This window comes from Melozone crissalis, unplaced genomic scaffold, assembly GCF_028551555.1.
Source record: "Melozone crissalis strain CALT ecotype California unplaced genomic scaffold, PUWL_Pcris_2 ptg000046l_1, whole genome shotgun sequence".
Taxonomy (NCBI): domain Eukaryota; kingdom Metazoa; phylum Chordata; class Aves; order Passeriformes; family Passerellidae; genus Melozone; species Melozone crissalis.
The window spans coordinates 15,142,141-15,155,133 of NW_026535824.1; the positions used below are offsets into that span (position 1 = coordinate 15,142,141).

The 12,993-nt window shown below is 51.0% G+C and overlaps 2 protein-coding genes and 1 pseudogene across 2 annotated transcripts in view; 1 reads left to right on the top strand and 2 right to left on the bottom strand.

Moving 5' to 3' along the window:
* LOC128943446 (serine/threonine-protein kinase pim-1-like) overlaps positions 1-2,801 on the bottom strand; it is a 79,312-nt gene extending 76,511 nt beyond the window's left edge. The window contains exon 1 of the mRNA XM_054286388.1: positions 2,769-2,801. Within this exon, the coding sequence (XP_054142363.1) occupies positions 2,769-2,801 (33 nt within the window). The remainder of the gene's footprint in view (positions 1-2,768) is intronic.
* Positions 1-5,765, top strand: part of LOC128943501 (serine/threonine-protein kinase pim-1-like) — a 242,976-nt pseudogene extending 237,211 nt beyond the window's left edge.
* A 5,279-nt stretch (positions 5,766-11,044) lies between these two features.
* Positions 11,045-12,391, bottom strand: LOC128943502 (zinc finger protein 135-like; the record flags this gene model as incomplete). The annotated part of the gene is made up of 2 exons (XM_054286425.1): positions 11,045-11,366; positions 11,451-12,391. Coding segments are annotated over 2 exons (1,263 nt in total), but the record flags the coding sequence as incomplete, so codon positions are not given.
* Between the last annotated feature and the right edge of the window lie 602 nt (positions 12,392-12,993).

The following is a 12,993-nucleotide window of genomic DNA, read 5'->3' on the forward strand; positions in this document are numbered from 1 at the left end:
GTTTGCGGGATAGGGGTGTTACTGCCCAAAATCCCTTTAAATTTCTCCATTTCAAATACACCACAAATGCCAAACCCGCAATGCTTTTGTGATTGTCTTATGGAACGGCGCCTAGGCTTGTACCAACAAGAATTCCTTTAGCCCAATCAAGTGTAGCTTTTGCTGCGTCTTATTTGGCAGGCATCCAAAACCAAACCAAAGTATAAAAAGCACCTTACCTTTCTCCCGGGGACGTTGTGAGCGGCAGGAGCGGTCGCGGCCAATGGGCTCCCCAAGAATCCTTCAGTGCCGGCTGGAGCGTGATCAAGTCGCGAACTCGCTCAGCACCACTCACAACGGTTCCATCTGAGTCGCCAAAATGTTAGCGTTCAAAAACACATAATCACGGAGCGATTATATGCAGTGCTTTTTATTAAAGAGCTCTGGGAATCAGGGTATTACCCAAATTTGATTCTGACCATACATCGGAAATGATCATGTTTTTATACTCTATCTTTATATAACTTTCATGTTAATTATTAAACTTATATTGTTCTATTGTATACATAAATTTAGCCCCTCTCTGAATTTCCAACATATTTTCTAATTATTCTTCTTCTGGTTATATAGTAATTATATTTAATTACTAAACAATCATCACATCTAACAATTATGTAATTTATCATACTGCTTACGCAGGTGCAGTTGATCTGGGAAAAGCACAAAGATTAACATTTTAGATTCTATCTTTAACTTTTCCCAGAGCTCCACTATCATGGAGAGAGCTGATGTGGCTAGCAAAGGAGGAGGTGCAGTGTCCTCTTGCATCTTTGTGCTGTAGGTTTTTGAACTGATAGAAAGGAATGGGCCCCCAAAACTGCAGAAGCCCAGGCACCACTCGGCTCTCCTGCACGACTTCCTCCACTGCTGCCTGCAGGCAGACGAGGACAGGCGCTGCTCTGCCCAGGAACTCCTGCAGGTAAGAAAAAGCAAAGGGGCAAAAAGCCCTGTCAGCTGAGGACACCTGCATGAAGGGATGAGGAGGAGTGTGGGCCACATGGCGCAGACAGCTCCCAGGACAGGAAGGCGCAGGGGGACACACTGCCCTCGGTGCTCTTGGTGTGTCTTCCTGGTAGCCAGGGAATCCTGCTTGAGCCCATGAGGATGGGATCCTGGAAAGTAAGAGTTCCTTTCTTTGTTCTTTATCCTCTGGGCAGCATCCCTTTGTGACCTCAGGCCATCCTGCCTCCAGCCTGGCTGCTCTGATCATTTCAGCCAAGCAAGTGCAGGTAGACTGGAGAGGAGACACCTGCACCTGAGGAGACCCTTATGCCCCGCCAGCTGAGAGGAGGGAAAAGGGGATGTGTCATCTTGAGGCAGAGCTTCAGCCGTCCCCCAAGTATTAAGAGGAGCTGTGCCCTAGATAGGAAATGTGACAGTTTTCATATTTGCTCAGTTTAGGTCTTAGGTTAGGTTAGATTAGGTTAGGTTAGGTTAGGTTAGGTTAGATTACGTGTGTGTTAGGTTAGGTTAGGTTAGGTTAGGTTAGGTTAGGTTGGGTGTGTTAGGTTCCATTTAAAACTCTGTTGTTTTTTCTTTCTCAAAAAGATGAAAGTTTAAAAAAATTAGGAAATATAGGGATCAACTTCTAAGGACTATGGTGGCATTGGCACGCTATATACAGCCACAAACGGAGCGGGACACTCTGAATCAGTGTCGTGAGCTGTTTATTTCAAACATCAGTCTCAGTACATTGTTAGGACAATGGAGACAGGATATGTTTACAGCTTGCTGATTCAAATGGAATGCCAAGGAAACATCACATTACAGGGTAGCATAAAACCCTCTCAGCCTAAGTTTCAGCCAATCACACATAAAGCAAAACATATTGACAATAATTCTATCCAGTCATATGAAACACACGTAACAGTAGTTAACAAAATAAGGACTTATTTTCTAACACAATGGCTCGTTTATGAGAGACAAAGCATGGCTCGTTTATGAGAGACAAAGCACAGAGGCTCATTCATACTAACCTTCTAAAGATATACATTAAATAAACTTGTTGCAACCTATCAGGGCAAATCACAGGGGCTTATTGTTCTATTTCTCATGTCTGCTCTACTGCTTACAAAACTTTTTGCTGTATTAGCAATGTTCACAAATCTGCTGTCTGAGGCCTGTCTTTTTTACCACTTTCTCAAAACCCTCAAATTTTATGAATCCCAACATTTGGAACATAGATAGCTTAGATAATAGAGGATTGTTTAGCTTAGAGTAGAGTGTTGTTAATTTAGGGAAGCTCTGAGGTATCTTATAAGTAGAAATGAAAGAATTGTCATAATAAGAATTAAGCTGTGAGAGGAAAAGCTGGGCTGCAGCCCAACTGGAGCTTGCAGGTGCTCCAATCTGTCAGCCTGAACAGGCCACCTGCAGGACAGAAGGATGAAGATGCAGAAGTAGTGAGGGGATGCTTTGTTTCAGCCTGAGTGCCAATAAAAGTCTAAAATATCCAGAGTGTTGTAAGACTCCCTTCCTTGCCAGGCTGTAGCTAAGGGGACAGTCCCTTTCAGAGGCCTAAAGAACATAGTGAGGTAAGCAGCTTTGCTTACCTGAAGTGTGGAATGCCCGTGGGAAGCTGAGAGACTTGCGGGTAATGAACACCAGGAGATGAGCTCACATTCAGGACAACACTAGGAGGCAGATGTGCAGTCCTTTCTGGGCCTCTTGTCTTGGAGATGTCACAGTCATCAGCAGCAATCACCATTTGGTTCCCACCCTCCTCTCACTATGTCACCTATGGGATAGAATGGCATTGTCATAGCGGCATCTGGCCCTTCCTCCCTGCTTCTCTTTTCCCCCCTTTTCAGCCCAGAGCCCCAGGGCCCATCTGGGCCAGCCTCATCCCCCACGGGTGTGTGCAACCACCAGGGCCTCTTGCAGAGCCCCATTCCCACTCTGCTGCCTCCTTGGCCTTTTCCCACATCTGGGCCAGCCTGCTGTTGCCAGCTGTTGGGCACACACACACACAGCATACCACACCTGTCAGGGAGCAATTTGATGCAGGAGCCCCTGCTAACCACGGCTCAACAGCCCGGCACTTTTCCCACCCAGCTGTGGCTGCATTTGGACTCCATCTGCTGGGATACCCACTGTGAGGGACTGCTCAGGGCCTGGATGCTCCTCGAATGGTGCCCACAGGCCTGATTTCCACGCCTCCCCATTCCTCCTACCCCTAAGGCTGCCTCAGCCTTCTAAACACAATTGTTCTTACTCTAATGGCTTCCTGTGCTTTCCTTCATACTGTAAGCAGGAGCACACAGTTTTGATTGTCTTTAATCTAGAATTAATAAAGATAAGTTGGAAGTGCTACAAGACTTTGTCATTTCAAACTTGAAGCAACTGCAAAAAGTAGAGAAGCTTTCTGTGCAGCTTTTCAGTGAATTTAAAGTCTCCTTCCTCTTCACTCACTTTCAGCATATCTGTTGATTTTCCTTTGCTGTCATCTTTTAAGCTTCATCACTTGTCTATGGATTTGTAAAAACACCCTGAAAACCCAACCCAAATTTACTATCCTTTGTATTTCTCCTCTTCTGGAAAAACTGAGGCTCCTGTGATCTTCTCCTGTGATCTAAACTGTGATTCCCATCTTGGCTCTGGCTAAGAGCAGAACAAATGGAATTTATTACCTGCTAGTAAGATCTGCTAGCAAAGGTCACAGTTAGAGCTAAGCACGGTGCTTCTCTCCCTCCGTTGAATACACATCTTTGTGTCTAGGCCTAGTGATTTCCAGGAGCACCTGGAAACTACTGCCAAGGACAAAAGTCTCATTCTTGCTGGTTTGGACATGGATTTTTTGGTATGATTTTGATCTACATCCACAGTGACCAACAGGAACTGGATCTTTGACACAAAGTGCCTTTACCAACATTTCAAAGCATAGTTGGCACTGAAGTCCAGATACTAATGCGTTGTGGTTTCTTTGAACTGTTTCTAACATCTGGTACAATATCCCAAAACATGTCATTTTTGAATGTTTCAGGCATTTAAAACTCAGGCTTATTGTTGTCAACACTTTTCTTTCCTCCCTTCAGAAATCTGCATGCCCAGGTACTAATTTCTTTCTCAGTTTGTTGACAAGTTACCTGTCAGACAATACTTGTTTCTTGACCCAGAGATGGGGCAACTGTCGCCATGAGGCCAGACGTGAAATACACACGTGATCAGGGTACGAGAAGAAAGAAGTCTTTTTTATTTGCGTGTTCTCCGGCTTATACACTCTTAACCAAGCGTGATCTTAAGTCCACCGCTGGCCTTGGCTCGCAGGTGGCCATCAAGCGAGTGTCCCAGGAGCGCATCTCGGAGTGGGCGCGGCTGGGGAGTGAGCGGGGCCAGCGGGAGGAGCTGGCGGGGCGTGCCGGGCAAGGCCCGGCAGGGCGGCAGCGAGGGCAGCAAGCGCAAGCGTGGAGTGAGCGGGGGCCGCGCAGCGCCCCGGGCCAGGTCATGGCGAGCCGCGGCGGGGCTGGGCAGGGGCTGCCCGAGGCGCAGCACAGCATTGGCCCCGCTGACGGCATCGCGGTCCCCCCGCAGCGCAAGGACGCCCTTGTGCTCCTGGAGCCGGCGCTGCTGTGGAAGGTGTCGTGGCCTGGCTTCAGCGGCGTCGTGCGGCTCCTGGACTGGTTCGAGGTGCCCGAGGGCTTCGCGCTGCTCATGGAGCATCCGCAGCGCTGTCAGCACCTCTGGTACTTCCTGCACGAGCGGCGGTTCCTGACGGAGCCCGTGGCGCGGGGGCTGCTCCGCCAGGTGCTGGAGGCCGTGCGGTGCCGCAGCAGCCACGGTGTCCTGCTCTGCCACATCAAGGCCGAGAACGCCCTCGTCCACCTGGCCACAGGTGAGGCAAAGCTCATCGACTTTGGCTGCAGCACGATCCTCCAGGACACGTTCTACACCCAGATGTCAGGTGAGCCCAAAGCCGGGGCCCAGCAGGGCAGCAAAGTTCCCCCCTTGGCTGGCAGAGGGGGAAGAGGGAGGGAAGGAAGGAGGGAGGGAAGGAGGGGGAATCCTTCTTCAGCCAGCTGTAGCCAAGTTGCTTTTTGGCAGGGCAGTGGCTGGCTGTTGTGGAACGGGAGCTGGCTGGGGGGGAGGGAGCAGCATGGGCCTGATGAGCTGCGCCCATGTCCCATAGGAACACCGGAGTACAGCCCACCAGAGTGGATCCTCTTTGGCTGCTACCATGGCCAGCCAGCCACCATCTGGTCCCTGGGCATCCTGCTCTATGAGCTGGTCTGCAGGCACCTTCCATTCCACACCAATGAGGACATCATCAGGGTCCAGCTCTTCTTCCCACCACGGGTGTCTCAAGGTGGGGATGCACCTTCAAGGCATGAGGGGAAGAACGGGGTTGTGAGAGGCAGCTGGCACATAAGCATCCTACTCTTGCAGCTGGTGAGGAGGTGGATCTCCTGGGCTCAGCTGAAGTAGGTGGCACCTGCGCCTCTGTGCTGGTGTCCTCTGCAAGAGAGGATCAATAGGAAGCTTTTGGCTGTAGCTCTGAGCACTCCTGGTGGCCTGGGCATTGTGGAATGTGGGAGAGCATGGACAGGAGCCTTGTCCCGCTGAGCGGCGGTTTCTGGTTTCTCTCCGCAGAGTGCCAGCACCTCATCAGGTGATGTTTATGCATGGACCCCACAGACAGGCCATCACTGCAGGACCTTTTTGAGCATTCTTGGCTGCAGGAGCCCTGCCTGGCCCAGGAGACAGCAGAGATGCATCTCTGTGCACAGTAGGATCCAGGAGCCAGCATGTAGCAGCGGCACGCGTCTCGTGGCGCTGGAAGAAAACCCCAGAGCATTTCCTTGTGGCCGCAGCGCTGAGGAGAGAGCGCAGCCAAGGAGATGCTTCCGCTGGTCCCCGTGAGCTGTGGAGGGAGCGGATCCATGCTGCCCATCCCACTGGAGAAGTGGTGGCAGTGCAGTGAAGGTGCCACGGACTGGGACAGGGGAAACATCCCCCTGCAGCTCAATGGCATCGTGATGTCCCCGCAAGCCGAGGCACAGCTGGCATGTTCTTCTGGAGCACAACGTGGAGCTGGGAACACCATCCTGGAGCTGGCCGCTGGCAGGGCAGGGCTGATTGGCTTTGGCTGTGGCCCCTGCCTGGAGGACACGCTCTGCACCCCGATGGAATTAAGATGAGTCCCCAGCCAGCGCAGGGGTGGGGGGATGCTGGTGCTTCCAGGCACGGCAGGGCTCGGCCTGGCCACGTGCCGGAGGTTCCCCGCTTGGCAGCGCTGGGGAATATTAATTGTTCCGCCGGCCGCCGAGCTGCTTTTTGTGGAAGGGGAGCTGGCTCCTGGCCTTGCTGACAGCTTCTGCCAGCCAGCCTGGCACGGGCTGAGGTGGGGGCAGCCAGCCTGACAAAAGCATCCATCCATGTGGATGGGGGGCGGCAGAGGGGGACGGGTTCCAAAGCTGCACCCCAGCTGGCCTGCTCTGCAGGCCCTTGAGGAAGGGCTGCGTTTATGGGCAGGAAAGGTGAGGATTTTCCCCACCCGTGGACAGGTTTAATTCTCCCATGGAGTGGTCAGACTCTCCACAGGCCCATGAAACAGTGGCAGGCTTTGTGCTTTTTCTTTTTTCCAGGTCTTGTTTTGAATTGGCATTCATGCAATTGTTCTTTGTTTTTCCCAGGAGGATTACACCTGGTGCCCGGACCAGACGGGGAAGCGCCTGCAGCATCCGTGGAGCGCGTCCAGTGCCAGTGCTACCCCAGGGGCCACGGTCTGCAGGGACAGCCCCTTCCAGAAGGACGAGGACCTGGTGCGGGATCGGCTCCTCTCCTGGCAGCAGCTCTCCAGAGGTGGGCATCCGGATCCACAGCTCGGCTGGCAGAAGGGCTCTGGGCAGGCGGCAGCGGGCACGCGGGCATGCCGCTCCTGCAGCTGCTGAGGAGGTTGCTGTGCTGTGATTAAGCAGAGGAGGTGGAACGTGGCCTGCCCCGCTGCCCTTCTCTAAAAACAGAGAATGGGTCGGGAGGTTTGGGCTCTGAGCACAGCCAGCAGCCTGGCCTGGGCACAGCCATGGCGGGACCGGGGGACAGGAGCCTGCTGCGACTGACCGTGGCTCTCTGGTTTCTCTCCGCAGGCTGCTAGCGCCTCATGCCATGGGAATGGCCCCACTTGGCCTGCCAGGCTGGGAGGGCTGGAGGGCGGCCGGCGTTCATTTGCTGTCAAAAATAAATTGGTTGTTTTGTCATTGTCATCATCGGAGCGTTTCATTCATCCTTTTCCAAGCTTTTGGCCTTCTGTGATAAATGAATGTCGTTCATGCTAAGAAAATTGTAATTATATCAATATTTTTGGAAAATAATTGGAAATGTAAATGTGATTAATATGAAGCAAATGGGCTTCTTTGTAGATGATACATGTGGGAAAAAGTATACAGGAGATTGGAATTGGCCTTGATGAACAAAAGTTAGGAAGACTCCCAAGTCAGAATTGGCATCAAGACAAAGTTAAGACAACTCCCAGGACAGGATCGGCTGTGACATGAATAAAGTTGGGACAATTCCAGACAGGGAGTCTAAAATAGTGCTCTTATCTATAAAATAATAAGGCTTACTTGGAACACAGTGCTTACTTACATAACACAGGACTTGGGGCACGTGCACAACCTGCCAGGTTATTCAGAGGACAGCGAGGAAGACTGCTGGCCTTCCTCCAAGAAGAGCACCAAAGAGCCTTAAGCCCCCTTAGCCACAGCGGAAGCATGCGCTGTGTGTGCTGTGGTGATGTAGATTTCAAGAATCGGAAATAGGAGGAGATTTACAGGAAAATATTGATGAATATGTATTAGCACACAGTATATAAGTTGTGTTGGGATCCTTTTGCCTTTTGCACGTGAGGCAGGGTGGGAAGCCCTCCCCATACCCTGATCGATGGGTTTTGCTTATGCTTTATCCAAACCACTGCCAAATTTCTTTTTGTAACTACTGGATGCTATTTGATCGTATCATTTTATCTCAATTAAAACTGCTGCTAAATTGTAAGTTTGTGGTTTATTAGACATATGGGACCACATATATAAGATCAGGAATATGACTTAATAGTTTACAAAACCAAAATGAATATTATTCAGCTAAATTAACAAGGAATAGAAAAGCATTCGAGACTTAATCACAAAGGATAAAGTAACAGAAATGATGATACTTGATTAAATGAATACGTTTTTACTTAATGAGTTAATAGCTCAGTCTCCTCTGGCTTTTGATCTCCTCCCCAGAAGGGGTGCAGTTCTTTGATCTCCTCTCCATGGGGGGCACAGTCCTTAGGGTTTGGTCTAGGCTTTGGCATGGGGTGTTGTGTTTTGGATGATGATGACTGCCAAAAACCCCCATAAAATCTCCCCTGGAACCCCCAAATTCACTCAAACTCCCTCAAACTTCCTCCCAACCACCTCAGGAAAAATTTTGGGTGGATTTTGGGGGGGGGTTGGGTACCTCATGCATGCCGAAATGGGCATAGGATTCAAAACCACTAAAAATTCTCCCCTAAAATTCCCCTAAAATCCCTCCAAATCTCCCCCAAACCCCCAGAGGATGGATTTGGAGGAAATTTTGGGTTAATTTTTGGTAATTTTGGGTCAATTCTGGGTGGATTTTGGGTGGTTTTGGTACCTCCCGGACACCAAATTTGGCGTAGGATTCAAACCCAGACAAAATCTCCCTCAAATCTCCTCAAAACTCTCCAAATTCTCCCCCAAAATGTGGAGGTTCCCAGGAGGGGGCACTGCTGATCCAGGGCATCAAGGCACTGCCTGCAATCGTCCATAACCGCCCCTAAGGAGCCTCCAGGGCTTTACCCTCCATGAGCTGCAGCAGACGTGTCAGGAAAGGTGACAAGAGCCCGTGGAATGGTCCTTGTTGCAGGCAGATTAGCCACTTGTAGCTCTTCAAAACTCCCTCCCATGAAAAACAAAAAAACTTAAACCGTTCCTAAATGTGAAAAACACGTTCACTCTCTTGTGAAAATGTAAAAAGTTTAATAAAGGACAATGGGAGACCAGGACCATGGAGCAAAGGTTATCACGGCCGGGTGCATCTTGGCACTGGGGATCCCCCTGAAATACCTTTCCCCTTACATCAGCCTGTTGCATATTCATAGACCCTCATGCACAGCAAACTTTACCCCCAAACTAGTTTACATGCTTCAAGAACGGTTTAGCACGGCTCTTCCTTGGATCTGCCTTTTTAGGGCATGCAGATTCCTTGGTTGTGGTTTTAGTCCATTCTTATCACGTCCAGTTTTTGGGCCTTGGTCCATTCTGCCTTGAGACGGGGAGTGCTGATAGTTGGCAGATCTGTACAGGTGTCCTCATCCTGTGTGCATTGGATGTTATCCCATCCAAGCAGGTAGTTTAACACAAGCAGCTATTTCACTAAGCTTAATTAATGACAGAAAACAAAACTATATCTTTACAACACAGTTACTTTAACATCACACATATAAAATCTATTTTAATATCTGTGAAAAGCCAATATTATAATACGTATCCATAAAAATAAACCTCTCGCTGAATGATGGTAGATGTCGGTCCCATGGCCCAGTCCCAGTACTGGGAATTTTGCTTCCCTTACTGGAAATTCCCCTCCTCGTAAGCTTTCTACCCCCATGTTTTTAAGGTCACTATCGTTATACACATATATTATAATATTGGCTTTTCAAAGATATTAAAATGTATTTTATATCTGTGTGTTAAAGTAACTGTTATTGTCTTGGTTTGAAAAGACAGGTGTCAGCTAAGGAAGGCAGGTTCCTCCCCTGGAATGGAAAATGTAAACTCCCTCCCTCTGAATTGCTGTAATTTTGAAATTAAGGGGCTCTCAAGCAAAGATATGGGAATAGGAATAACAGGTTTTATAAGGAAAAATTAAAAATACAAATGCTGTAGTACAAACAAACAAAACCACTGACAGAGTCAGAACACTACCTGACACCCTGTGGGTCAGGCTGTTGGCAGCAGTCCCAGTGAATGGTGGCTGCAGCCCTCCTGCAGTGCCAGGTGTGGTTCTGTTGGAGCAGGGAGCCTGGAGAAGGGTGGAGTTTTCCTCTGAAGGTCCGGGCTGCTGCAGATGGGCCGGGGAATCTTCCGTCCTCTGGGAATCCAGTGGAGAAGACAGCTGCTCCTCTGGGAATGCAGTGGGAAAAGGCTGATCCTCTGGGAATCCAGTGGGAAAAGGCTGCTGTGGAATTCCAAACCTCAGATTCTATCCAGGTAGGAATGCTTGGCTCCTCCTCCTGGGCGGAGCATCACCTAATGGCAGGATGTCATTTTATCAGCCATGCAGGGACACTCAATGGCCCATTAACAGCAGATAATTAATAATTAATGGCCAGTCCATTATCAGAAGATATCTCCTGGAGGGAGGATTGGTTGTGGAAGAGATAAACTGCCCAATGAACAGAAGATAACTGCCCCACCTCTGACAGATGGCAAACAGAACACACACTTATCTTGCAATCCAGGACCTGTCCTCACTGGCTGCCCCCATTCTCCAGAGTTCATGGTATCCAGGGAGGCTGCAGCTGCTGATGTCAGGAACAAACAAGTTGGGTCTTGGTTTGAGAAAGCTCCAGAATCCATTTCTGACCCCCGACAGACAGGGCAAAGGCAGAGCCATGGGGTTTTTATAGGGTATCCCAGGGCTGGAGTTGGGGTTTGGGTCAAGGGAAGAGTTCTTAGCAACACAAGAAGGGTGAAATCAAATTCCCGCCTCTTAGACACAGAGGCACTCCACACAGAATGTGTCCCCAAGTCCTAAATTCCCCCTCAAACTCCTGATTAATGGAGGGACTTTGGACATCTTTGATCAATTTCATTCATTTAACACTGTTTGGCTGCTCTTAAGAGATGAAGATGAAGCAGAAGAAAATTCAGGACAAACGGAAAGGAGAAGCCATAGATGAGTGACCAGGGCTGTGCCCAAAGTGCCTCCTCCAGTGGGGGATGGAGCTGGAGCAGCACACGAAGCTCCTCCTCCCGCACTCGGGGCACTCGCAGGGCCTCCCTTACTGGTGGCTCCGCTGGTGCTTGTTCAAGTGAGAGCGCTGTGAGAAGCTCTTCCCACACTCCTCACACTCGTAGGGCCTCTCCCCAGTGTGAATGCGTTGGTGGGTGACGAGGGTGCAGTTGTGCTTGAATCCCTTCCCACAGTCGGGGCATTGGAAGGGCCTCTCCTCTCTGTGAATGCGATAGTGCCGGAGGAGACAGGAGCTGGTCTTAAACCTCTTCCTGCATTTATCACACTCGTAGGGCCTCTCCCCAGTGTGGATCTTTTGGTGGCGGATCAAGTAGGAATGCTGCCTGAAGCCCTTCCCACATTTCCCACACCTGTGTGACCGTTTTCCAGTGTGGATGTTCCGGTGCTGAATCAGGTTGGCGCTCTGTCTGAACCTCTTCCCACACTCCCCACACTCGTAGGGCCGTTCCCCAGTGTGGGTCCTCTGGTGCCTGATCAGGGTTGAGCTCCGACTGAAGCTCTTCCCACATTCCTCACACTCGTGGGGCCTCTCCCCAGTATGGATTTGTCGGTGCATGACAAGATGGGAGTTGTGCCTGAAGCCCTGCCCGCAGTCGGGGCAGCGGAAGGGCCTCTCCTCTGTGTGCGTGCGCTGGTGGAGATCAGAGCTGGACTTAAATCTCTTCCTGCATTGATCACACTCATAGGGCCGTTCCCCAGTGTGAGTCCTCTGATGCCGGATCAGCTCGGACCTCAAGCTAAAGCTCTTCTCACACTCCTCACACTCGTAGGGCCTTTCCCCAGTGTGGGTCCTCTGGTGCCTGATCAGGGTGGAGCGCCAGCTGAAGCTCTTCCCAGATTCCTCACACTCATAGGGCCTCTCCCCAGTGTGAACCACCTGGTGCCTCATCAGCTGGGATCTCAAGCTGAAGCGCTTCACACATTGCCCACACTCATAGGGCCTCTCCCCAGTGTGGATTACCTGGTGCCGGATCACGCTGGAGCTCCGGCTGAAGCTCTTCCCACATTCCTCACACTTATGGGGCCTCTCCCCAGTATGGATTTGTTGGTGCATGACAAGATGGGACTTGTGCCTGAATCCCTTCCCACAGTCGGGGCAGCGGAAGGGCGTCTCCTCTGTGTGCGTGCGCTGGTGCTGGAGGAGATGGGAGCTGGTCTTAAATCTTTTCCTGCATTGATCACACTCATAGGGCCTCTCCACAGTGTGGGTCCTCTGGTGCTTCTTTAGGTCGGAGCTCCTCCAGAACCTCTTCCCACACTCCACACGTTTCTGGGGCTTCTCCCCATCATGGAGCTGCTCATGGAGCACCAGCTCCGAGCTCTGGCTCCATCTCCGGCCGCCTTCCCGGCCCAGGCTGGCTCTTTCCCCCTCAGATCCCCGCCAGCTGCGTTTGCAGCCCCTCCTTGTGCGGCATCTCCAGGGCTTTTCCTCCCTGTTGGCTTCCTGTGACGTGGAGCCGCTCAAAACGGCCTCTTCCACCAGGTTCTGCCGCGGGCATTTGTCCTCCCTGCTCTCCATGCTCAGATCCTGCTCTGGGGGAGGAAGGACAAGGACAGGATGGGATTTGCCTCCATGCCACAGGCAAGGGCAAGGAGATTCCCCCAGGGCTGTACTGCAGCCGGGGCCGTGCTGGGCTGGAGATGGAGCAGCACAGAGGGGAAAGGGGCACTGACTTCCTCCACACCTGCCTTAGTGTCCTGGGGCATCTTCCTCTTCCTCACAGCATCCCAGGGGTTGGGAATGGGAAATCCTGGTTTGGGGAAAACAAGGGATGAGCACATTGAGTTTGAAGGTCCCTCTGCCCAAGTCCATCTCTACAAGTCACTGGCAATCTGGGTGGCATAAAAACCTCCCAAACACCAAGATTCAGCCCTGGAAAAGCCTCCCAGGAGTTCCCCGTCCCTGGTCCCTCCTCTCTGGTGTTTGGGGGTTCCCCCTGTCCCAGCTGCTGGGGCCACGCTTGGATTGGGGGTGCC